Source organism: Alexandromys fortis, unplaced genomic scaffold (genome assembly GCF_014885135.2).
Source record: "Alexandromys fortis isolate MF-2015 unplaced genomic scaffold, M_Fortis_MF-2015_v1.1 scaffold_80, whole genome shotgun sequence".
In the NCBI taxonomy this organism is placed as follows: domain Eukaryota; kingdom Metazoa; phylum Chordata; class Mammalia; order Rodentia; family Cricetidae; genus Alexandromys; species Alexandromys fortis.
Genome location: NW_026068174.1, coordinates 7,586,789 through 7,611,506, shown reverse-complemented (window position 1 = coordinate 7,611,506; position 24,718 = coordinate 7,586,789). Strand labels below are relative to the sequence as shown.

The 24,718-nt window shown below is 53.9% G+C and overlaps 2 protein-coding genes across 10 annotated transcripts; both read right to left on the bottom strand.

The window, feature by feature from the left end:
* Window positions 1-344: 344 nt before the first annotated feature.
* Window positions 345-8,525, bottom strand: Serpinf2 (serpin family F member 2). 3 transcript variants are annotated; one of them, XM_050128691.1, is made up of 10 exons: window positions 8,340-8,482; window positions 7,216-7,282; window positions 7,010-7,048; window positions 6,840-6,902; window positions 6,389-6,590; window positions 5,766-5,909; window positions 5,410-5,613; window positions 4,920-5,062; window positions 1,987-2,191; window positions 345-1,395 (listed from the first exon to the last, which is right to left on the bottom strand). In XM_050128691.1, the coding sequence occupies exons 2-10, from the start codon at window positions 7,276-7,278 to the stop codon at window positions 986-988; spliced, it is 1,473 nt and encodes a 490-aa protein (XP_049984648.1). In that variant the 5' UTR covers window positions 7,279-7,282; window positions 8,340-8,482; the 3' UTR covers window positions 345-985. The 3 variants fall into 3 exon arrangements, with proteins under 3 accessions (XP_049984648.1, XP_049984647.1, XP_049984649.1); XM_050128690.1 differs by lacking the exon at window positions 7,010-7,048 and having other exon boundaries at window positions 7,154-7,282; window positions 8,340-8,525; XM_050128692.1 differs by lacking the exon at window positions 7,010-7,048.
* A 1,392-nt stretch (window positions 8,526-9,917) lies between these two features.
* Wdr81 (WD repeat domain 81) lies at window positions 9,918-23,642 on the bottom strand. 7 transcript variants are annotated; one of them, XM_050128686.1, is made up of 11 exons: window positions 23,177-23,281; window positions 19,356-22,934; window positions 18,591-18,698; window positions 18,146-18,336; window positions 17,833-18,023; window positions 16,976-17,141; window positions 16,734-16,899; window positions 14,151-14,837; window positions 13,446-13,591; window positions 13,064-13,243; window positions 9,918-11,057 (listed from the first exon to the last, which is right to left on the bottom strand). In XM_050128686.1, the coding sequence occupies exons 2-11, from the start codon at window positions 22,924-22,926 to the stop codon at window positions 10,737-10,739; spliced, it is 5,727 nt and encodes a 1,908-aa protein (XP_049984643.1). In that variant the 5' UTR covers window positions 22,927-22,934; window positions 23,177-23,281; the 3' UTR covers window positions 9,918-10,736. The 7 variants fall into 7 exon arrangements, 5 of the variants coding, with proteins under 5 accessions (XP_049984643.1, XP_049984645.1, XP_049984642.1 ...); XM_050128688.1 differs by lacking the exon at window positions 23,177-23,281 and having other exon boundaries at window positions 19,356-22,204; window positions 22,729-22,865; XM_050128685.1 differs by having other exon boundaries at window positions 19,356-23,642.
* Window positions 23,643-24,718: the final 1,076 nt, after the last annotated feature.

The following is a 24,718-nucleotide window of genomic DNA, read 5'->3' as shown; positions in this document are numbered from 1 at the left end:
GGTATCCCCAACTACATCCCCCAAAATCCTCAGACACTGCCAGCCTCCAGCTGTCAGTCTGCCCCCGGCTGGCGGGCGCCTGCTTCTGGCAAAGCCACTGGGGTGTAATTAGAGACCCGTTAGCTCCCTAATTGCCAGTTCTGAGGCATCCTTGTTACAGGCTGCCTGAGGCACACACAGAGGGAAGGGCTAAGAGCTGAGCCAGGCTGGCATGAAGGTAGACCTAGAGAGGACTGGCATGTGGCCAGAGACCAAACGTGGCAGAGAGAACGCAGTGCAATCTGCCCTCTGGCTGCCTCCCCGCCACATCCACTTGCCCAGAATCGTGACGTCAAACCAGCCTGGCCCATTCATTCTTTATTCAGGTGGCATAAAAGTCACTACAAAAACTTTATAAAAGAGTCTTGGGAGCTAAAGAGGCCCTTCCCCACCTCAGCCCCTCAGCTTCCAGCCAGAGGAGGACAAGAGAGAGGAAAGAAGGAGACTCCTGGCAGTGTTGGCATCTCCAAAAACCAGAGGGGTGGCTCGGCTGGTGGCACATGGGTGGGGGCTTGGATGTCGTCATCAAAGCGTATCAGAGTCAGGGTAGGTCAGCCTCCCCCCACGGAGGGCAGCACCAAGGCAGGTGTCTGCGCTCGGGGTGTTTGGGGACATGTAGGCTTCTGCTTACAAATATGAAGGGACCCCCAACTAAGTGAGGGACTGGCCTAACCCACCTCTAGTTAAAACTGTATCCATGAGTGCCCAGCCCACAAAAGGGTCACCCTCTGAGCTCCTTCGGAAGAAATGAAGATTCCTTTTGCCTGCCTTCCTCCAGGCCCCACCCCACCTCCGACCCCCAGGAGCTATTGCAAAAGAAGGGCTCTTTCCCTGGAGATGCCTCCCCAGGTCCCACCCTATCCCACAAAGCTGGTTGGTAAGAGTCACAGGAGTTGAGAGGCTGATCCGGGTGGGGACTCAGGATGCTGCTGCCCAGGGCTGCTCCTCACTTGGGGTTGCTAAACTGAGGATAATCCTCCTCCAGGATGGGTGCAAGTTTCAAATCAGGACCAAAGGTCTTGTCTCGGTGGAAGTTAGCTTTTTCGTTCTGGAAGACTCTGTTGTCAGGGGAATCTTGCTGTTCCTGGAGCTGGGGCTGTGCACTAGGGTTGGGGTTCCTCACGCTGCCCACAAAGAGGGGTATGCCTAAGGTTTCCTCCATGATGAAGAAGAGGAAAGGTCGGTTCACAGCAAAGGAGGAGATGGACATCCGGTTCATGGCTGTGCTGGTGGCTGCGGCTGCCTCCACACCAACCTCACTGAGTTCCACGGTAGATTGATGCTGAACGCTAGACACCACCAGACTCCGGTTAGAGATCCCACTCAGGTCTGGGCCCTGGAACAATTCCTGCAGGCCTGCCCAGAGCAACAGATGACAGGTCAGTGCCGCCCCCAGGTTACCTGGACCCATCTGTCTGGCATCCTGGCTAAAGGATTGAACCTACAGACTGACTGGCAGCTGTTAAACCTTCAAGTCTCAACCTAGACAACACTTCTAGAAGCCTTTCTTTCTTTCCTTTTTTTTATCCAAGTCTGCACTGGGTACCAGTTTGCTACTCTATAGGGTGAGCTGGAGAGACAGCCTCTGACTTATATGTGCCTGGTCCATTAGACTGCGTACTTTGCATGCAGTGCCTCACGCAGAGTAGCTGCAGCTCTCTAACCCTGTGACCTCAGCTTCTCCTCGTCCCCTTTCCAAGCTAGACAACGAGGTTCACATGATACCCTGAACTCTTTACCCAGGATTCTTTGTAGTACAGGCAGCAGAGTAGTGAGTGCATCCCAACCCATCCCAGGACGGAAGGTCTAGGGGAGCGTATCAGTAGGTCTAGGGGAGCATATCAGAAGGTCTAGGAGAGCGTATCAGAAGGTCTAGGGGAGCATATCAATTGCTCCTGACATGCCCTGCCAGAACACCTGGGGCCACCCTATCCCCAGCCCCCTTACCCAACTGGCTGAGGGTGGCCACCAGGTCCAGCTGCTGCTTCAAATGGAGTTTTGGCAGCCACACCTTGGTGGGCTTCTCCCGCAGTGAGGGGTGGTACAGGGTGTCCAAGCTCAGGTTGGCTAGTACCTGAGACACGTTCCAGTCAAAACGAGTGGGCATCATGACCACAAAGCTCATGTTGTTCTTAAAGGGGAAATGAGCCACCTACAGATAAGAAAGAAGAAAACATGAGGACCGGACAACATGAGACCTGTTTGGGGTCTGGACCAAAACTTCTCCATGGCCGGGCGGTGGTGGCACACGCCTTTAATCCCAGCACTCGGGAGGCAGATGCAGGAGAATCTCTGTGAGTTCGAGACCAGCCTGTTCTACAAGAGCTAGTTCCAGGACAGGCTCCAAAACCACAGAGAAACCCTGTCTCAAAAAAAAAAAAAAAAAAACCTTCTCCATGCTTCTGAGACAGAAGCCAGAGGTTGGGGTTCAGTGTGCCTCGCTTCACTGGTGAAATATAATAATACCACTTGCCCCTTTGCAAGGTGGCACATGACCAAATGAGATAATGCTTTGAAATAAATCTCTGTGTGTGCATAAATCTGTATGTGTGTTTGTGTGACTGTATGTTTGCACACGTGTGTGTGAAGGCCAGAGGTAGGCTGGCACAAGTTGTCCCCCTAAATTACTCGCTACCTTTTTTTAAAATCATTTTTTTGTTGTTGTTGTTTCTAGGCAAAGTTTCTCTGTGTAGCCTTGACTATCCTGGAATTCACAATATAAACCAGGCTGGCTTCTAATTTACAGAAATTCTCCTGCCTCTGCCTCTTGAGTGCTGGGATTAAAGGTGTGCGCAACTACACTCCTCTCCCACTTCCCAGCTTTTGAATACAGGGTCTTATGGATCCCGAGCTGGCTTTGAAATTGCTGTTTAGCCAAGGATGACTGTGAACTTCTGATGCTCTTGCCTCACTTGCCTCCTGAGTGCTAGGATTACAAAACTGTACCATCAAGCCCAATTTTCATTTTGTTTTGGTTTTTAGACAGGGTTTATGTATCTCAGGCTGCCCTCAAACTCACTATATAACTCAAGGTGACTTTGAATTTCTTTTTAAGATTTCTTTTTATGGGGCTGGAAAGATGGCTCAGAGGTTAAGAGCATTGCCTTCTCTTCCAAAGGTCCTGAGTTCAATTCCCAGCAACCACATGGTGGCTCACAACCATCTGTAATGGGGTCTGGTGCCCTCTTCTGGCGTGCAGGCATACACACAGACAGAATATTGTATACATAATAAATAAATAAATATTTTAAAAAAGATTTTATTTTATGCATATAGGTATTTTGCCTGAATGTGTGTCTGTGCATCATGTACTTGCAATGCCCACAGAGTCCAGAAGAGGGCGTCATATCCCCTGGAATTAGAGTTACAGATGTTTCCAGGCTGCCTCGTCGGAGCTGGGAATCAAACCCTGGTCCTCTGCAAGATCAGCAAGTACTCTTAACTGCTGAGCCATCTCTCCACCTTGAGCTTTGGCGCTCCTGCCTCCTTCTTGAAAATGCATCACTGTGCCTGGTTTGTGTGAGGCTAAGGGTTGAACAAAGGGCTTTGTGCATGCTAGGCAAGTACTCAGCGGAGTCATACATCCAGCCACACTTTGGAATCTTCCAGGAGCGTCTTCGCTACAGACAGTTCTCCATCTGCTATCAGCTAGGGGTACAGACAGGCTATGAACCTTCCCTTCTCTGCCTCTCAGCTCTCCTGGTATATAACAGTGTCACCTCTGGCTTTCAAAAGGACATGGAGAGGGGCCACCGGGAAGGTAGGAACCCCGACTCTCGCCTTTCCCCTTCGTCCAGTGAGATTTTGCTGTATATGCCAAGATTTGGAATGCATTTATTTTGCTCTTTAGATGGAGTCTGGTTGTGTAGCCCTGACTATCTTAAACTCTCAGCCTTTTGAGCGCTGGGATTATGGTGTAACCCACCACACTCAGGTCACAAGACCCTTTTTGAAGATTACTGCGGTTACAGCAGCGTGGAAACCACCAGGCTCAAGACTCTTAAAGCCGTGCCTCCCTGAGTCCCAGCACAGGCCTGCGGGTAGGTCCTCTGCTGGGGAGAGGTGAGTGCCTGGCCTGGCTGCTGGGGCCTGCGGACCAAAGGAGGGTGGAGAGATGGAGCCTGAGGATGAAGGAACAGTGGGTAGCACACGGCTTTGAGGGAGCAGCTAGGGGAGCCGACCAGGAGAGCTAGAGAGAAGCCAGGCTGCCCTCATGGCTCCTTCCTGCAGAGCTGGTGCTGTGCTCTGCTTGCCCGGTGAAGCCAATGAACAGAGTGGGTAAGTAGGTACGGAAGCACATACCTGGGATCCCAGCACTCAGACAGCTGGGGCAGGAGGACCACGAGTTCAAACCCAGCCTGTGTAACACTGTCAGACACTAAAGCAAACAAAACTAGCTCATACTGTATGTCAGCCACAGATAATGGGCCCAAGGGTCACTATCCCGGTCAAGGAGGCACGGTTAGGTTGGAAGCAAGGGAAGCCTCAGCTGAGGCAGCTTGGCACAGAGCTCTATCCAATCAGAATGTTCGGAGCAGAAAAACCAACGGGGGGGGGGGGGACTCTCCCTTCTGAGCAGCACTGGTGGGAACGCCTACCTTCCCTTAGGAGTAGGACCCTGGGCTTCCTGAGCGCCACTAAAACCCCAGTGCAGAGAACAAGGTCTGGCATGTGACAAAGCTCAGTCTATTTTCTTTGAGCCAACGAACCTCAAAGAGGTCGTGTCCTGGGTGGAGGCATGATTGACCCTTCCAGTGCTTCCAGACCCCAGGGACCAGGCTTCAAGGAAAATGGGGTGCCCCCTTCACCCCTGAGGTCCCTACACAGCCTTCCATCCCCTCCCAGCAGCAAGCCAAGTTTGCTGGGAAAGCCACGGGGACCTGTGTCTCAGGTTGCTCCAGCAGGAACCAGCGCAGAGGGTACGACTGTGCTTGCATCATGTCCACAGGCACCGTGAACCTCTCGTCCAGGTGGAAGGAGTCTTTCTGGGTGAGGCTCTGGTCAAACTTGGTCCTCCAGAAACCTGCAGCCAGGCAGAGGGCAGGAGCCATGTAACTTAAGACCAGCTTCTGGCCTATCCCACCTAGAACCCAATCAAGGAACAAGAAGTGGAAGCCAAAGCCAAGCCCCCAGTGCTGACACCCAGTTAAGGTATATACTTAGGTATTTTTCCTACATCTGGGCTTGCATTTCTCCATCCCCCTTGACCCCAGTTTTCTCTCTGTCCTCCGCTTCAGCCAACTTCTGAGCTTCCTCCGCACACGCCCAGACAACCCTCTGCTTCATGGCTTAGCAACCTCAGAGCAAAGCTTGCACAGTCCGGGGAGGGGGGGGGCTGCCAGGGGGTGGGGCTTAAGAAGAAGAGTGCACCGTGAAAGTGGATGGCATTGAGGAGAAGCAACACGGTGTTATCTGGCAGCTCAGAGAGGAAATCCTCAATCTTCCCCTCCGTGGCCTCCTTCACCCATTGGTTGATGTTCGCCAGGTCTTCCTCCTGCTTTCCGGTCAGTTTCACGGGCTTTGCGCCAAAGAGCCTTTCCGATTGCTCCAGGAAATCCTCTTTGATGGGAAATCCTGCACACAATAGGTCACAAGCTCATCCCAGGGCTGGGGCCTCCAACAGCCACCTGGGTTCTACCTGTCTGCCCAAGGCTAAGCCTCCCTTCTTCCCCTTGTTCACTGGTGGCAGAACAGTTCCCGGGCAACTGACTGCCATCATCACTTACCCTTCCGCAGATATATTCTGGCAGCCAGTCGAATTGTCCCAGGGCCTAGGTTCTGGCAGAGATGGCTCAGTAGGTGGGGAAGGCAGGAGCCTGTGTTCACGTGTAACACTTCTTCCAAGCTCTGCAGCGTTTGGTTCCGAGCACCTGAAGAGGACCAAGTGGGCTGAGACCCAGGCCCTGGGTTCTTTCTCGCCCCACTGCCCACTTCCCCCCTCTCATATCCTCATGATGAACATGGCCACGGACCCCTGATCTCCTCCCCTCCCACACCCACTGAGCTGTTGGACTTCCAAAGTCTACTTTCATGCCCCCTGCTAACAAGCCGCGCCGTATTGCCTCACTCAAGGTACCTTGTCTCTCTGAGCCAGAGTTTCCCACAGCGAGACACTCAGGTCCAGGGGAAGATACTGTAGCTGTCAATCGCTTGTGCAAAAATAACTGGGGGATTTGTCAATCACCACATTCTTAGGCCATCCCCGGATTTCTGAATCACAGGGGGTGGTGACAGCTCAGGCACCTGCATGCCTCCAAATATCCATGTGTCCTGATGGAGGAACCACCCCTAGGCAACCTCTGCAGCACTGTGGCTTCCTAGTTCTGCTGGACAGATGCTGCCCCAGTACCTAGTGCCAGGTGAGAGAGTGCCAGGGCCACACTCAGTGGTGACAGGACAAGGTTGGAGCTGGTGGATGTTTGGGCCACCAAGGAGAACAGGTCAGCAGTAAAAGCCATCATGGCCTGAGCCAATTTGCGAGTCTCCTCTGCAGTTGGGGTACCCTTGCAGTCTCCTGGGGACCTCTCCAGGATAGCATGGCCACCAAGATCCTACAAGGATAGATCAGAGGTCAGCAGGGTCAAGGGGGCAGCTTCAGATTCTCTGTCTTCCTCAGAGTCCTGGTGCTGGAGGCAGCCAGGCCTTGTCCCAGATCTGAGGGGAGAGGAAGAGTCATGCTGGGGCTTTCCTTCTGAACCCCTGAACATGACCGTGTCTCCCCTCCCCCATTCCCTGGCTCCTGCTGATTGACCCTCCTCCCCTGGCCCCACTTACTCTTCCCCAGCCCCACCTGATTGTACCTGGTTGCTCAACTTGAGGAGGGCAAGTGGGGGCAGCTTCTGCTGGGCCTGTTCATTCATTGGCTGTAGAAAGGAGGAAGTTGACGACCCTCCCCATAGGTCCCCGCTGCTTTGCCCAAGACATAGGTGAGACCCTTGGGCTCTTCCCCCAAACCCTCACTTTTAGGTACCTGCTGGCCTGGGAGATCCGTGGCGCTCACAGGGGAAAGCTGTTGAGAGAAGGGTGAGGGGAGGCAGGGAGGTCCCTCGGAGCCAACCCCTCCCTGGACTCAGCATTCCTCCCTCTCTGCCCTTCTGGCCTCTCCCAAACTTGCCCCTGCCTGCAGCATCTTCTTCAACCCGACCTCTTCCAACCCAGACCTCAGCTCAGTCTCACCATGGAGCAGCGACCTTGCAGACAGGACAAGCTGAGTACCAGGAACCCCCAGAGCAGTGCCATGTTCCTGTACCCGGAACAGGAAGGTTAGTCCTGCTTCCCACTCAAACACCAGGCTGCAGACTGCTACCCACAGGCTCCCTAACCCCATCCAGCTACAGAACTTAGGCCCACACCCGAAACATATTCGGGTGGTCCTCAGGAACTGGATTCTCATCCTGAGAGGCGGGATTTCCGTGATTTTTTCCCACTCTTGTGGTTTCTCCCTTAGCCTTCATTCTTTAGGCCTCGCATTGTGGATCAGACCTGGGTTCAAAGCTGGGCTCTGCTTCTTGCCACAGGACCTTTGGTTCTTCCCTGGATGCTTTTGGGCTTTACCTTGTTTTGTAAAATCACGACAGAAGTCCTCCCTCCTCCCATGTAGAGTTTGAGGACCAAAATAAGAATCTCTGTAAACCCCAAGTAAGATGCCTGGGCCGCGGCGATCTGTATCTGAGAAGGCTTCCCACCACAGAGAATCCATCTAACCTACTGTTCATTTCATCCAGACTTTCTCAGGCTGCCCGGGTCCTACCCAAAGGCCCCAAGAGCTCAGCTTGGGTGGCAGGGCAGCCAGAAAGCTGCTTTGTTGACCCAATAGCAGAGCCCAATGAATGACTGACCCAGATACCTTTGGACTTACGGGAACCACAGGCCTCATCCCAACTCTGCCCCCAATTCTGCTCCAGGGTGCTTTGGGAAAGCCAGGCTGGTGGAGGGGACTGTGCAAGTCTTAGTCTAGGGCCTCCAATAAAGGCCTCCTCTCCTCACCCCTACCCAGGCCTTATCTCTGGGCCAGCTCTTTGGGGGGGGGTCCTTCTGTTACCCCAGCCCCCACCATTATGTCCAAGAGCCTTCAGCCAGGAACTCCTCTCCAACCTGGGTATAATTCTTCCTGACAAGAACAGGCCTCCAGGATTTGGAGTTCCAGAGGGACTTCTGCAGTTGCCTGACCTGCTCCTCACCACCCCAGGATGCTGTGAAGTTGTAGGCTCCCTGAATACATTCAGCCAGATCCCTCGCCAAGGGGGCAGCTCCCCACCTCCTGTGCCGCCCAAGCAGGCTGCACCATCCCTCCATCCTACCTCTTTGGGCTTCCTGCTGCAGCACACGGTGTTCTCCTTGCTCCCCACTTGCTCCCCACGCTCTGCCTGGTGCAGCCAGCCCGGCCTAGCTCTCTCCTCCCACAGGACCTTTGCTCTTAGCCAACCCCCGTTCAGCTTGCTTTCTCCGCTGGTAAATATTGACCTGTACATCCGGTTAAACATTGATATGGGGGCCAGAAGCCCCTTTCCCATCAGGGCTGCTAATCCTATGACAGCCACCCAGAATGTTGCCTGAGCCTGGAGCAGGGGGTTACAGGAGCAGACAGTTGAGGAGGCTGGGTCTGGCCAGGCAAGTAGATGCAGGATGCTCAGGGGCCTTGTGGGCCTTCTAATGCTCCCTCAACAGGAGGGCTATCCATGGTCAGTTAGGCTAGAGAAGCTGTGTGACCGGACTAAGGGCACAGAACGGAGACCAGAGTCCCAATCAGATTCCTGTTCCTCAGATTCCTGTTCCTGAATTCCTGTCTTCCCACCACAGCAGCCCCAGGGAAAGGGAGGATGCGGGAGCCTGGAGCAAGCCCAGGATTCTGGTTGGCTGCCTTTCGCCTAGGCCCCAAGGCAAGGGGTGGAGAGCTGAGACTCAGCCAGAGGTAGGCCCTTCTAGGGTCCCACCTCTTCAGTAGCAACACTCACTTTCCCCACTTTCCCAAGGGCTGGCAATCTGAAAATTTGCCAAAGGCCACCCAGACTAGAAACACTGCATCCAAGGCAACCAGAGGATAATGGCTCCTTCTCTAACCTCTTGTTCTGCTTTTCACAACCCTGGAAACCACCAGGCTTTCCTGACCCTACTGCCATCAAGATAAAGTGGTGGGCTTGGTGATACAAACATTTGGAGGGGAGAGGTAAGGGAACTGGGAATACAAGGCCAACTTTGGCTGCACATCAAGTTCAAGGCCAGTGGTTTGATCTACAAAGACCCTGTAGCAAAAAAGAGCTGGGCTAGGGACTAAAGAGATGGCTCAGTGGTTGAGAGCACAGCTGCTCTTGCAGAGGACCCAGGTTCAATTCCCAGCATCCACATTGAAGGTCACAACCATCCATTAACTTCGTTTCCAGGAACTCTGATGCCCTCTTCTGACCTCCACAGAATCCAAACACACTGATGGTGCACATACGTATGTGTGGGCAAAACACTCATACACAGCAAAAAAAAAAAAAAAAATTTTTTTTTCAAAAATAAAAATTGGGCTGGGCATGGCATCACATGCCTTTAATCCCAGAACTCGAGCGGCAGAGGCAGGTGGTGGATCTCTCAGTTTAAGGCCACCCTGATCTACAATGAGAGTTCCAGGATAGCCAGAGCTGTTACAAACAAACAAAATAAATAAAAGTTACGCCTGGTGTTCATGCCTAAAATCCCAGGACTTTGCTTCAGGTAGGAACGTCATCCCAAGATCAAGACCAGCCAGAGCTACATGAGACCATCTCAAAAAAAATCCAAGACATGCCATAAACCAGACATGGTGGCACACACCAGTAACCCCAGCTCCTTGGAAGCTGAGGCAGAATTACTTGAGCCCAGCCTGGGTAAAAGAAAACACAACACAGCCTCACTCAGCTCCATGGCTCTTCCAAAGAATTTATTGATCATATTTACATAGATCACAAACAGTGAGGGGGCAGCCGGGGGCACATCGCAGGCCCTTCTCCATACCAAATGAGGACTCGAGAGATGTCGGGAGCTTCCCATCCTCTGAGAGGAGCCTGAGATGCAGAGATGATTCCTGTGGCCCCCTCCTCCCCAGGGGTGCTGGCCCCAGGGCTGCCTCCCTGGCTCAAGGCACAAACACTGTGGTTAGGGGTACCAAGGCAAGGCATGGATTCATTCCTGAAACAGCTGGGGCCATATAATCTCTTCCTTGGCCCTGCTCCCCTTTTCTGGTCCCACACTGGGAAGACCTGGCCAAGTGGATACTGAAACCCCAGACCAAGCCCTTAAACTCCTAGGTCATGGCCAGCCCTCCTAAGACTGGAGTCCAGGTAACATCAGTACCCTGGATAGGAAGATAGAGCTAGGGAGAGCTTGGCTATAAGAAGCTGGCTGAGCAAGACCCCATCTTCCTTCATTTCCTGATGCTTCCCTGCCCCCATGTGAATCCAGCAGGCAGAGCCGGGGAGCAATGTGGGTCACAATGCTCTTCCATGCTCCCCTTCTTGCTGGTTAGGAACAGTATCTCTCCCAAGTTTCATGAATGAAGCCACTTCATGGCCTTGGAGATTCAGGAGCTGCATGATCCCAGATCCCAGACGGCAGGCCATGTGCGTACCCAGAGCCTGGGGCTTGCCTAGAGGGAGCTGCTGAGAGATCAAGAATGAGGAGTGGGACCTTAGGGTGTCATCTCACCCCTGTCCTCAGCCAACACCTGCCTGGACCTATGCCAGGAGGCGGATGATGCCATTGTCCGAGCCCAGCAGGAGGTGGCGTTTCGTGGGCAGCAAGGCCAGGCTAGTGAGTGTACCACGGAAGTTCTCGGAACTGAGCTTCGTGGTGGCCTGAGAGGGTGGTTCAAGCAGGGAACAGATGCCAATCTTGTTGGCCACAGTGCCAGTGACCACCTCACTGCCGTACAGGTCGAAGGTGTGGATGGGATCGGACGCTGACTTGTAGTGGTGTGTCGGCTTCTGCTCCAACTCCTTCCACACTGTCAAAGAATGGTCCGAAGAGGAGCTGACTAGCATGCTGCCCTCGATGGCCTGCAGAGAGTGGGAGGGGCGGACAGCTTCAGCAGGGGCCTGGGGAACCTGTCAACCTGCCAAACTCCACCACCAGTCCAAGGTGCCTTTAATTTCAGCACTCAGGAGGCAGACCTCTGTGAATTCAAAGTTAGCCTGGTCTACACAGTGATCCCCCAGGTCAGACAGCGTCTGGGAGATATATAGTGAGACCTTGTCTCCAAAAGAGAAATTAAATGTTATTAATATAACCATCACTGGCTGGGCTAGTTGACATGAATCTCACAAGCCCATAAATCCAACACCAGTCTACACAGCAAGCTCCAGGCCACCTAAGGGTTCAGAGTCAGACTTTGTCTTAAAACACAAAACAAATCAACCAAAAAAAGAAAAAAACCAAAAACCAAAAACCTGTAACCACTACTCTCATTTAAGAACAGATTCTACTCTAGGATAGCCAGGACTATACAGAAAAACCCTGTCTCAAAAAAAAAAAGTATATATGGGGCTGGAAAGATGGCTCAGAGGTCAAGAGTACCTCCTAACCCTTGTAAATGACCTAGGTTCCATTCCCAGCACCATCTGTAGCTCTAGTTCCACGGAGATCTGACACTCACTTATGACTTTTGCTAGCAATGGATGAAGGCAGTGCATATACACACAGTCCTATAAGCCAAGGGGTAGTGGTGCACACCTTTAATCCCAGCACTCGGGAGGCAGAGGCAGACAGATCTCTGTGAGTTCGAGGCCAGCCTGGGCTATAGAGCGAGTTCCAGGAAAGTCACGGCTACCCAGAGAAACACTGTCTCAAAAAACCTGAAAAACTAAAAACAGAAAACAACTAACCAAACAAAAACCCCACTTCTATATATAAAATATCTAGGCATGGTGGTGCATAACTTTAATTCCAGCACTTGAGAGGCAGAAACAGGGGGGGATCTCTCTGGGTTCAAGGCCAGCCTAGTCTACATAGTGAATTTTAGGACAGCCAGGGCTCTATAGACAGATCCTGTCTCAAAATAAATAAATAAATAAAAATAAGTAAATATTTTAAAAATTAAAGAAAAAATTCCAACAATTCTGTGCAGACACTGTGTGACACACGCCCGCATTGCCCTATCTACCCTTCCCAACCACTTGTGAGGTACGTGCTGCCACTGCCTCTTTGAGCATTTACATTTGTATTTGTGCATGAACACGCACATGTGCGTGCATGTATGCCACATGAGGGCACACACATATGCCACATGAGGGCCTCCCATGGAGGCCATAAGGGTGTTGAATCCCCTGGAGTTGGAGTCACAGGCAGTTCTGAGTGGCCCAAGGCTTACGCTGAAAAGCAAACTCGGATCTTCTGAAAGAGCGCCTGGCACCATCCTTACTTTACACGGGTAAACACTGAGGCTCAGAGAAGCCTCAAAGAGAACAGGGATTGATGTAGGACGACCCCAGAACCATTCTGACATTTGCTTAGATATTGGAACTTAGGGACACTTGCAACTTCCCCTGAGGGTCTGGATAGAGCTGAGGGCAGCCTAGATTCCCCTGTAGCACGACCTTAGCCACCATCCATGTTGGGGAGGAGTCCCAGCTGCTTGGAGAAATCCTCCCACGAACAGGCCCTATCATTCCCTTCCCGGAACTTTCTGAGTAGTCCCTGAGACCTATGATTGAATATAGAAGGCTGGAACAGGATGCCCACGCCTGGGCCTGTTCCTGCCCCCATCAGGACAGCCCAGCAGGGGGCATGGACTCTGCTCAGTGGTCTCCAGGCAGTAAACAGCCTCCAGGCTGGGCTTTGTTTAACCTGAACTGGGTCACGGACAGGGCGCGACCCCTGATCCTCCAAGCAAGACAAATATGGACAAGGGTTACTCATTAGAACATCCCCGCAGGGTCAGTTCTAGCCCTGGTTCCTGGCCTTAGCCTGCCTCCTATGCAGCTGGTTCCTGAGCTGGCTTCCCTGCCCATCAGATGTCCATGAGTAGGTACAAGGGCCTCATTCAGGCCAGGCTCTAAGCAGTCACCTTGATCTGTAGAATGTCCCCTTCATGGGCTGGCCAGCCTCGCAGAACCAGGCCCGTGCGGGTGTCCAGCAGCACCATGAAGCCCGAGGAGAAACCAGCCACAACACTACGGCCACTGGGGCTGACTGCCAGGGCGCGAACCAGCCCAGGGTTCAGTCCTCCACCCAGTCGGAACTCATGCTGTAGGCAGAGGGAGATTGGGCTCAATTGCCAGCCATCACCACCCCCACCCTACTTATGCCCATAAAGTCAGGAGGCCTGACCCTCGCACTCCTCAGGTCCAGCACAGAGCCCCACCCACAGGGCTGCCATTGCAGTGTTTCTTCCTTGACAGGCTCCTAGAGACCCCCGGCTAGGCACAGGGAACTGCACACCTCCTGACCTGCAAGCCGGGCTTCCTGCAGTCCACAAAGCGCAAGGTGGATTCAGAGCTGGCCATGGTGATGCTGGTGTGGGGGGCAGGCATGACAGCTACAGCGGTCAGGGGTACCCGGCTGTCTGAAGGATCCACAGTGCGAAGGGTCTTCCCTGAAGGACACAGTACATTTGGGGACCTAGTGACTATCAAAGGGCCCTGGCTACTTCAAGCCCCCCGACTCACCCCATCCTTGCATCCCATTCCCCAGTGACTCATAGGAAATACAAATGATTTCAGGGCTTTCTCACCTTCCTGTTTCCATAGCCAAGCCAGGGTCCCACCCCTCTTCATACAGTATGCTCTCGCCAGCTGGCTCCGCCCACCTGCCCCGATGCTATCTGCTCCCTTCCTCGCCATTCACAGTTCTCTGTACAATGATGGCAGGAGATGCTGCACAAGCCCTTTGTGCATAATCTTCTAACCAAAGTGCTTTTGGTTCTCAGAGGTGGGAAACGGGGGGCTCCCAGCAGCAGAGCAGCTTGCTGGTAAGTTGGGGGAGTGGATTCGAACTCAGGTCCCACAGTTGCTAAGGCCCAGTTGTTTCCGTCTCACTCCATCTTCCCCTCCAAAATACGCCATTATACATTTCCCCCTGGGCTCCCATTGCCAGCGGCCTGGCGGAAGCACAGTAAAGCAGCCGCAGAACAGGCCTCACCTGCGCCCGCTCACCTGTGAAGGGGTCCCAGACGTGCACAGCCCCATCACAGCTCACCACATACTGCGGGGCTTCAAGCTGGCCCGCGTAGAAGACACTCTTGCGGTGCTGGGCGTAAACGAGGCGGGGGGCTGTCTCACTGGTCCCATCCCCATAGTTGTACAGTGGCCAGAGGCGCACAGTACGGTCCTTGCTGCCACTCAGAAAGAAGTCCTCACTGCTCAGGGGAGCCACACATTTGACAGCCCCTGTGTGGCCTAGAAAACTCTGCAGGCGGATCTGGTGGAAGTGGAAGTGGGCATCCTGCTGGCTCACACCAATCTCATATTGCCAGTACGCCAGCCAGTTCCCACTCAAGCTGTGGGCACTCCGGGGCAGCTCCCGCTTCAAGGCATTGTCTTCACTCCTGCTGCTGAGGCCCCCACCCCCGACTCCAGAGATGGGGCCCAGGGGCCCGGGACTCTCAGGTTGAGAATCAGGGATCTGGATGCGATTTCCAACCAGGACACTCCCAAAAGTCCCTGAGTGGCCATCATCCAGGAGACAGCTCCCACTCTGAGGGTCGCATTCGGGGCTGGCACTGGGCATAGTGGGCTCCATGCTGGCTGGGTTTCGAGCGCTGGGGCTGATGCTTTCCAGATACAGCGCTGCCAGCTCCCCTACCAACTCGTGGTTGGGGATGATCTTCCGGATGATGTCACCTGCGTGGGAGTGGGAAAGGTCCTAAGATCAGGGAAGGCGACAGGCAGCTGCTACCACCTTCCCAAGGGCCTAAGGTACTGACTGGGCCACTCTGGGCTATTTATAAGTCCCTGTCTTTGAGCCTCAGTTTCCTTTATCGATACATAGACATGAGTGCTGTCTCTATAGAGACAGACACATATACCTGTAGCGGCAATAGACACAGAATGATAAGACATATGTGCCCTTGGAGTTTAGGATTCTGTAGGAGCATAACATACCCAACTGCAAGGTGCATCCTATTCAAAGTGAAACCAGTAGCACACCCATCCCATAAGGGGGGCCAAAAAAATGGCAGGCTGTCCATTCCTTTGCAGCTAGCTTCTGGAGACCATCATACTCCCCTGTGTCCCCAGACTTGTATAGTTGACTCTTGAGCCTTTAGTGCCAGAAAATGTTGAATCTCTTGGAAGTCACTGTCCTGGTTAGTTTTTGTTTTGTTTTGTGTCAGTTTGACACCAGGCACAGTCATTTGGGAATAGGAACCCTCAACTAGAAAACTCCCTCACCATATTGGCCTGTGGGAGCATTTTCTTGATTAACAATTGATGTGGGAGGGCCCAACTCACTATGGGTGGCTCCACCCCCGGGGCAGGTGGTCCTGAGTTCTCTAAGAAAGCAGACAGCACAGGCCTTTAATCCCAGTATTTGGGAGGCAGAAGCAGGTGAATCTCTGTGAGTTCCAGGCCAGCCTGGTCTACAGAACTAGTTCCAGGGCAGGCAGGGCTACACAGAGAAACCTGTCTCAAAAAACAAAAAGAAAATAAAATAAAAACAGAGAAAATAGAGGGAATGGGGTCCCCACAGCCAGAGCTACACAGAGAAACCCTGTCTCGAACAAACAAACAACAGACCAGGCTGAGCAAGCCCGAGGAACAAGTCAGTGTTCCTCCATGGCTCCTGTTTCAGCTCCTGCCTTGAGTTCCTGCCCTGACTTCCCTCAGTGACAGCATGTGACTCAGGAGCTGTAAGATGAAATAAACCCTTTCCTCTCCAAGTTGCTTTTGGTTGTGATGGTCCAATCGTGATGTTCAATAGAAACCCTAACTAAGATAATCACCATGGAAATTGGGGTCTGAGGCCAAATCTGTTTGCTGATTCTGAAAGCGCTGTGCTTAAAATGTACTGTGAGCTGGGGGCTGGTAGCACATGCCTGTCTGTAATCCCAGGACACAGGAGGCAAATGCAGAGGCAGGGGGATGGTATGTACGAGGCTAGCCAGGACTACTCAGTAAGATTTCATCTTTAAGAAACAAAAACAAGCTGAGTGGTGTTAGTGCACACCTTTAATCTCAGCACTCGAGAGGCAAAGGCAGGTTGATCTCTGTGAGTTAGAGGCCAGACTGGTCAACAAAGTGAGTTCCAGGACAGCCAGGGCTGTTATACAGAGAAACTACGCCTCAGAAACAAAAACAAAAACAGAAACAGAAAACAAGAGTAAGAGATGGCTCATCAGGCAGAGGGGCCTGCTGTCAAGACTCAGCACCTGAGTTCAATCCACAGAACCACTGGTGGAAGGAGAGAACTAACTCCCAACATTGTCCTCTCACTTCCACACACGTCAAAGCACGCATGCACCTACACTCACATGCGCATTATACACACAAACAAAATAATTTTTTAAGGAAAATGAAGAACCGTGAGCAGGGGTACATGCCTAGAACACCAGCAGTGGATAAGCAGAAGCAGAAGGATCCAGAGTTAGGGGTAAGCCTGGGCTAAATAAGATGCTGTGTCAAAAAACAAAAACAAAAAAAACAAAAAGGAACCCACTGCTGACTGGAAGTGAACGCATTGGGCCCGCCCCAGGGAAGAGATGTCACCAACGCTGTGCAAAGGAACGTGATGGGCAATACCCAACAGGCAGGAGAAGGGTACGTAGATTGTGTACGCCATTTCCAGGGTGAACACCTTCTGCAGCTCTTCCAGCAGGCTGGGGTCCACTGGCCGTCGATGCCCGTCAGAGAAGGTGGCCTCTGGCAGCTGGCCCTCAGCACAGCCCTTAGGGTCCAGCTGCAGGTCCTGCAGGCAGGAAGCCCGGGGAGTCAGCAAGCCCACAGCCCTGGCCTGGCCTGCCCAGCCCAGACGCTCTGCCTACCTGCTGCCGCAGCTCATGCAGATGAGAGAAGACCTGGAAGAAGGTGGCCACGGGCTCGCTGAGGTGCTGCTGAACCATCTCCTGTCCGATGCGCAAGCAGATGAGGGCGATGAGACTGACCGTCTTCACACACAGGACAGTCCTGGCCTGGGCCCCACTTGGGAACCTAGAAACGGGAGCTCATGAGTTCCAGGCCCCTCCCTGATGGGCCTGACCAGTCCAAACCAAATAAGGAAATGGAGGCACAGTGTAGCTTACTCGGAGTTGGAGTTAGGATAGAACATGAGCTTTTTTTTTTTTTAATATATATGGCTGTTTTGCCTGCATATGTTTCAATGCATGAAGTACCCACAGAGACCAGAAGAGGGTGTCAGATCCCCCAGAACTAGAGTTACAGATGGTTATGAGCCACCATGTGGGTGCTGGGAACTAACCTGGGACCCCTGGAAAAGTAGCCAGTACTCTTAAATCCTGAGCCATTCTTTCCAGCCCCCATTTGTTTTTCTGAGGTGCTAGAGCTCAAATGTAGCATTGCCTGCTGGGAAAGAATCTTATCTCCAAGCCACACCCACAACCCAGACCCAGGACTCTCTCTCTCTTTAAAAAAAAAAAAAAAAAAAAAAAAAAAAAAAAAAAAAAAAAAAAAAAAAAAAAAAAAAAAAGACAGAGTCTCACTAGGTAGCCTTAGCTAGCCTGGAGTTCTCCTCCCCTGGATGCTAGAACTAAAGGCCTGTGCCACCACACCCAGCATTGGCACCATGACTCTTAACCCCCACGCCAGTATTATCTCCTTTCCCCTGAACTTCCCAGCCCCTCCTGGGGATCCCTCAGCCTGGTGACTCTCCAATGTCACCTACCCTGTGACAAGGGAGGTGAGGAAGCTGAGCACGGGCAACAGGACTTCATGGCTGATGCGGGGCAGAATGTCCATGAGGGTCGTGTCTGAGAGATACACGATGATCTTCTGAGTCAGCGTCACCGCAGCTAGCAGCCCCGCCTCCTTGCGGCTGTTCAGTCGGCTGGGGCTTGAGTTGCTCCCCGGGGCCACCTGGGACCATAGAGTAGATGAGGGCCAAGCCACTCCACAGACCTCCTGAAGCCTCAGAGATTGGGGGCCAGCCCTTGGGTCCTTAGCCTCCCCACCCCAGGACTGCTGAAGCAGCAACTGACCAGGTAGCTGATGTAAGGCAGGTACTGGTAGGTGAGAACCGGTTCTCCATAGAGGTGGGCGATGTGGAGGAGACAGCTGAGAACAGGTCCTGACACTATGTCACCAAGCACTGGCCTCTTCTGGTAGATGTTGCCGGCACTCAGTGGGGGACTCTCATCACCACTGTCTGTGAACTGCTGCCGAGTGGGCCCTGCCAAGGAAGGCCTTTGAGAAACTAGTGGACGGCAGAAGGGAGGTCAGCCTTCTAAGATTTATGGGGCAACTTCTATTCATTCTAGACTGGGATCTTCCCTTCTCCCAACCCAAGAAGAGAAGCTGACAGACTGAGACCCAGGGCCTGCCCAGGAAGTGATGCGAAGTTAGGAAAGGAATCCCCTAGAGAGGCTAAGGATGGGCAGAAGCCTGGGAGGAAAGCTGGTCTCCAGCACTAACCACAGGCCTTACCCACATAACAAGATGTCAGCAGGCGCAGCAAGTTCCGGGCCACATGGCGAGAGGCCACTGTGGGGCCAAGCTTGGCGGACAGCCAGCGGACCATCTTGCACGCTGTATCTGCAGGGCAGGAGCAGGGCCTGAGCTCATCAGATAACTCGCTCGGCACCTCTGCCACCCCACCCGCTACCACACCCCCGCCCAGCCAACTCCGGCTGTTTGCTAGGGAGCCTGACCACACTGGGCCCATCCACTTAGCCATGTTAGAGGTTGACGTAGGAACTGAAGGGAGGTCTTCCTTTCAGCGATGTTCCCAAGTCCCTGAATATAGGCTTGTCCCTCCCTGGCCTCTCTTCAGTAAGCCTTTCATGGCCTCTCTGATGGAACCATGAGAGCCTCTGAGACTTGCACACAAGCCCTGTCTGGAACACTCTTCCCATTTCACACCTCGTATTGACAGCTCCCATTCAATTTACACCTCGACCATTGCTTGCTTTTACTTCTTAATTATTTTTCTGGACCTAGAGATAAAACATCCAAGGCCTCACACATTCTAGGCAAATGCTCCACCACTAATCTCCACCCCGAGCCCAACACTTCCCTTTAAAAGACACCTTCTCTGACGTCCAAAAGCATACTTTGCACTAACACACTAACACAGTACGCTGTATCAGACCATCTGGCTGTGGATGTGAGCACAGGATGGACCCGTGCACGGCACAGGAAACACGGAAGTGGGGAGTGTCTGACCAACATCTCCCAGGCCCGAGAACTCACCAAGGAGGATCTTCTGTTCTTTGCCTTCTGGCTGCTCTGTCAAGGGCTCCTCTTCCTCTTCTCTCTCTCTCCCATCCCCAGGAGCCACGACCGTCTCCATGGACAACATTGTGTCAGACAGAGCGAGCTCAGATGCTCCTGTGACGTCATCTGACTCCTCTTCCTCCTCTAGGATCACACAGCCTTCCTCCTCTTCTTCCTCCTCAGAGCCCTCACTTTGCTTCAAGTCCTGGCTGCTGTCACCTGACTTCAGGCTGTTCTTGTCCACAGGGGCACCCCCATCCTCCCCACCCCGCTCCTCGCCCTGCGAGGCCTCGCTGGTGCTGCTCTTGTCGCTCAGCTGGCCCAGGCTCATGGCCTCAGCTTCCTGGGGCTGTGGAGATTCGGCCACATAAAGTCCAGACTGGAAATCCTCCGTGTCTGGCAGCTCAGCCTGGTCATGGAAGCTGACGCCTGACCTGTAGTCCGGGAGTCCCAGTCCTGAGGAAGCAGCAGGTTCCCCGTCCATCTGAATCTCCTCCCCAAAGGCACATGAGCCAGGCCTGGACCCTGGGATCTCGCTTTCCTCATCCTCAGTGGTTCCAACCAGGCCTTTGCTCTCCTCCTGGGAGGCTTCCAGCCCAGCCAGTACCTGAAGGACATGGGGCAGCAGGTGAATGAGGAAGGCCTGCAAACCCAACCGCACCACCAACTGGGCCACAAAACAGTCGGTGTACAGGTAGAAGCGGCCATGCAGCCGGCAGGGGCTCTCATAGGCACCGATGAGGGGCTTCAGGAGGTACTTATTGGCATTTTTGGGGCCTATGGCCTTGGCAACGGGTTCAAATAGGTACCAGGCTGTGTACACAGCCGTGTGCTCCTCAGACATGAGTGACAACACGAAAGGCAGCAGGATCTCCAAGCCCTCGGGAGTGATGTCACTCAGCACTGCGCCCAGTTGCTGCCACAGCGCAAACACCAGCTCCCGTCCCTGGGCCTCATCCTCCACGCGCCTCGCCTGATACAGCAGAATGAACCTGTGCAGTGCTGGGAAGTACGAAGGAAAGGGGACCACGGAGCTGAAGGGGCTGAGGAGCTGGGCTGGGCTGGGAGGGGGCAGTCCCTGGGACACGGGCCTGTACTCAAACAGCGGGTCCAGCTTGCCCTTCTTCACCACCATGGGATTTTTGGGTCCACTCAGCTGAAGAAGTGTGTCCAGCACAGGCTGCAAAGACACGGGGACGTCCTTGGAGTGGCGCATACAGAGACCCCGGACAGCCTCAAAGCGCACCCACAAAGGTGCATCAGGCGGCAGTGTGCGGACCCTGGTGGCAAACACCATCTCGGCCAACAGGACACCCAGCACCTGCATGTCTCGGTGGAAGAGGCGCTGCAGGTGCACAGGTGGCTGGACCCGAGGCTGTTCAGGCACCTCCAGCTGGCTCCCTAAACCTTTAGCCAGGAAGTTACCCATCTTCTCCAGCTCTTCCAATGCCTGGATGGGACTGAAGCCCTCAGGAAGAACAATCTTCCCCTCCTCACCCTCACTAAGGTCCGATCCAGCAGCTTTGCTTCTGCGGCCTGGTCGAGAGCCCGCGGTTGTTGAAAAAGACAACAGGCCAGGTGAGACTTGGCTGGAGGATGAGCCCAGCTGGTCACCTGCTTTCCCAGGGACGGAGATGGAATCCAGAGCTTCCGTAGCCTGTTCTAAGTCATCTTCCCCTGTCCCGGGCCTGTCTCTAGTCCAGCCGGTCTCACATGGAGTGGCCTCTAAAACAAGCCTGCCTACCCCATTCATAAGTTGTCCTGGAATGTCCTCTTGGCCTGTGGCCTCCTGAATGGGCTGGACCAATAGCCGGGGGATTACTGGAGGCTCAGGAGCCAGGGCTGGAGCCCCAGCCAGGCGCTGGGGATGCGGCTGATCAAAGAGCTGTACTACGCCATAGCTGGTCAAGTGGGTGTGGGCATCCACCAGGTGCAGACACACATTCTTCTCCTTCACAGCCTCTTTGCCCTGGAGTTTGTAGCCGAAGGTAAGGTCAATCCAATGGTGCAGGTCTTGAGATACCTCCCGGCTCTCAAGCAGCGCTCTATGGGCAGCCACAAACTCCTCGTTAGAACTGCACCAGGCAGGCACATCCAGGTCAGGCATGTCGGGGTGGATGGAGCAGAAGATGGAGGGATCCGTGTAGAACTCAGGGATGCACTCGTCAGGTGTCCAGGTCTGCATCCGCTCCATGGTGGCAGGATACTCGTGGGGCTCCCACTGTGCTCGGACGTGTCCACAGAGGACCGAGCGGGGTGTGCGCCGAGCCTTGTATACATAGTACGTGATGTCCGAGAGCACATCGGAGATGTGATGGGGAACGTGAGGAGGCTCCCCAGCTCCTGCACCGCCTGCCACAAATGCCTGCCGCGTCATCTCGTAGGTGAAGTCCAATTGCTTATCTCCCTTGTTGAGTCGGAACTTGGACTTACGAAGGTCTCTGAAGCGCCCATAGGGCGTGGTAAAGTCCACCACCCAGGGCAGCACTGGGTGATAGTTGGGATCCCCCTGTCGGCGACCTGCCAACCTATTCAGCTGCATGAGGTAGTGGAAGTTGCTGATTCGGCCTTGGACCCAGTCTAGCATAAGGCCCTTGAGTTCCTTCTGGCAGGTGGGGCACTCAGGTCTCCCTGCCTCCTCTTTCTCAGATTTAACACCTGTACCGTTTTTCTCTACAGAGACCTCCTGGCTCTCATCCTCAGACGGCATCTCATAAGCACTCAGGTCCAAGCGGAGCTCACCGCACAGCTTCTCTTCCACAGCTATGTGGTGCAAAGACAAGGCCCCACAGGCCAGCCCTTGGCGGTGACAGGCATCCATGGCCCTGAGGACACGGAAGAGAATGAAAAGCACCTTGGCTTGGCTGTTGGTCAGCTTGGCAGGGCTGAAGGTAACTACATCATGCAGGGAGAACTGTACATAAGGGTGTACCACATACAGCATCTCGGGTGACTCCAGCAGGGCCTCAGCTCGCAAAAGGCTAGGGCAGGCAGGGCTGCCCCGAGAGGTGCAGGGCCCATCTCTGACATTTGGTAGACACTGGGTGGATTCACCCACTGGCAGGAAGGCGCATCCATAGACCCTCTGAAGAGCCTGTCTTATAGAGTCTAGGGCGAGTACAGCTGAGGGGGCAGGGCTATGGCTATAGGGCTGCCCATAAGTATGGTATGCATGGCGCCACAGGTTCCGGTAATTCTGGGCAGCCACCTCCTGCATGAAACGAGTGAGAGTCTCGGGGCTACAGGACCCCTCCTCAAAGGGCAGGACTCCGCCCAGCGGGTAGGACAGTCTCTGCTTCCGCAGCCCGTGCACCTCTACCCGCGTCCAGCCCGGGGGCAGCCTCTGTACCGAGCGTTGAAGTAGAGTCCTGACTTCCGCTTCACCCAGGCCCTCGGCCCGGGGACAGGGTCCCAGGCGGCGTTCGCGGAGACTAGCCAGCCAACGCGCGGGCACTAGGGCCACCACGTGGGTGCCCCCCGGCGCCGGGGCTAGCTGCCGGGCATCGATGTTCAGGTCTTTCTCCACGCTCCGGAGCAGCTCCTCCATGTCAGGTCCTGGGGAAGGAGACCAGCCCTCTGATCCTGTTGTAAGAACCACTTTCCGCCCTCTGCTCCCCTGGGCCATCTGGTCCTGGCCCCCTGGGGGCAGCGCGAGGCTGAGCCTGGCCACGGCCCTCCTCGCAGTGGCTTCCGGGGTGCCAGGCCTGGAAGGTTGGTATGGGCGAGGAGCGAGAGCTGGGGTGCAGGTGACTGGGCGAACCGGCGACAAAAGAGAGATGGCCTGAGGATCCTCTTACCCCTCCGCAGGGTCCTGCGCTCCAGATCGCAGCGGGGCGGGGAGCGCTGAGCTCCAGAGCTGAGCGCCACCGTGACGGGTCAGCTGATGCGGGTCATGTGATCTCCCAGACACGGAAACAACCGCACGTGTCTCCAAAGGGCCCAGAGAGACCCCGCCTCCTGCTCCTGCCCCCACCCCTGCGGACCAGCTTAGGCCAAGCACTCTCTCTTCTGCTATTCTTTTGGGGCTTCGTCCCAGCCTCGCTTGTTTCTGGGGCCACCTGGGCAACCCAGCCGCCCTCAGGTGCAGAGGCATCCTGAACAGGCACCGGACCTCTTTCCCCTTTCCCATTTTTCTTGCAGGCCCTGAGATGCGGATCTAGTGAGGCTCATCTTGGAAATGCTAGCCTTTAGCCAACTGTCAGCTCTGGTAGCCTCAGAACCAGACATGCACCCTCTCAGCGTTCCCATGCTACTCTGCAAAACAAGGAGTTTAATTTTCCAAAGCACTTGGTTAGTAACTTGCCACTTGGCCTTCACAACATCCCGGGAAGTAGGGAAGTGGCCCAGGCACAGAGACCTGGTGTTCTTTAAAACGAAATATTCTCCTGAGACTTCCTGTTGAAAATGTGGGCTTACAGATGCTGCTATGGCTCTAGGCAGGGTGCCACACAGAACAAGGAACAGAAACCAGAGAGCCTACGCTCAAACTGCGGGTCTCCCGCCAAAGGTCTTGGTTCTGGCTCATGTACAGGCCAGGCCAGCAATAAAACCACTTTCTGTGCTCTGGCACATTCGTGTGTGTGTGTGTGTGTGTGTGTGTGTGTGTGTGTGTGTGTGTGTGTTGAGTTTCCTAAGACTTTGGTGCTGAGGCTTAGGCCTTTAAAAGCACTTAAGATGCTGGGCAGTAGTGGTACACGCCTTTAATCCCAGCACTTGGGAGACAGAAACAGGCCAATCTCTGTAAGTTCGAGGCCAGCCTGGTCTACAGAACTAATTCTAGTCAAGACTACATAACGAAACACTTCAGCTCCAGAGGTTCTGACACCCTCTCCTGACTTCCACAAGCACCCACACACCTATATATAAAAATAAATAGGTTTTAAAAATTAAATTTCAAGTCAGGACCACGAGGGGATGTTCCACCCACTGAGACAGTGTGCCTGAGCTAATGGGAGCTCACCAAAGCCAGCTGGAATGGGACTGAATGAGCATGGGATCAAACTGAACCCTCTGAATGTGGCAGACAATTGGGGCAGACTGAGAAGCCAATGATAATGGCACTGGGACTTGTTTCTACTGCATGTACTGGCTTTTTGGGATCCTAGTCTATTTGGATGCACACCTTCCTAGGCCTGGATGGAGAGGGGGAGGGCCTTGGACTTCTCAAAGGGCAGGGTACCCTGCCCTCTCCTAGGACTGGAGGGGGAGAGGAGGAGGGTGAGTGGGGGAACAGGAGGGAAGCGGGTGAAGGGGAGGAAGTGGAAATTTTGATTCCTAGTATTAATAAAGTAAAAAAAATTAAAGTCCAGGTGTGGTGGCACACACCTTTATTCTCAGCA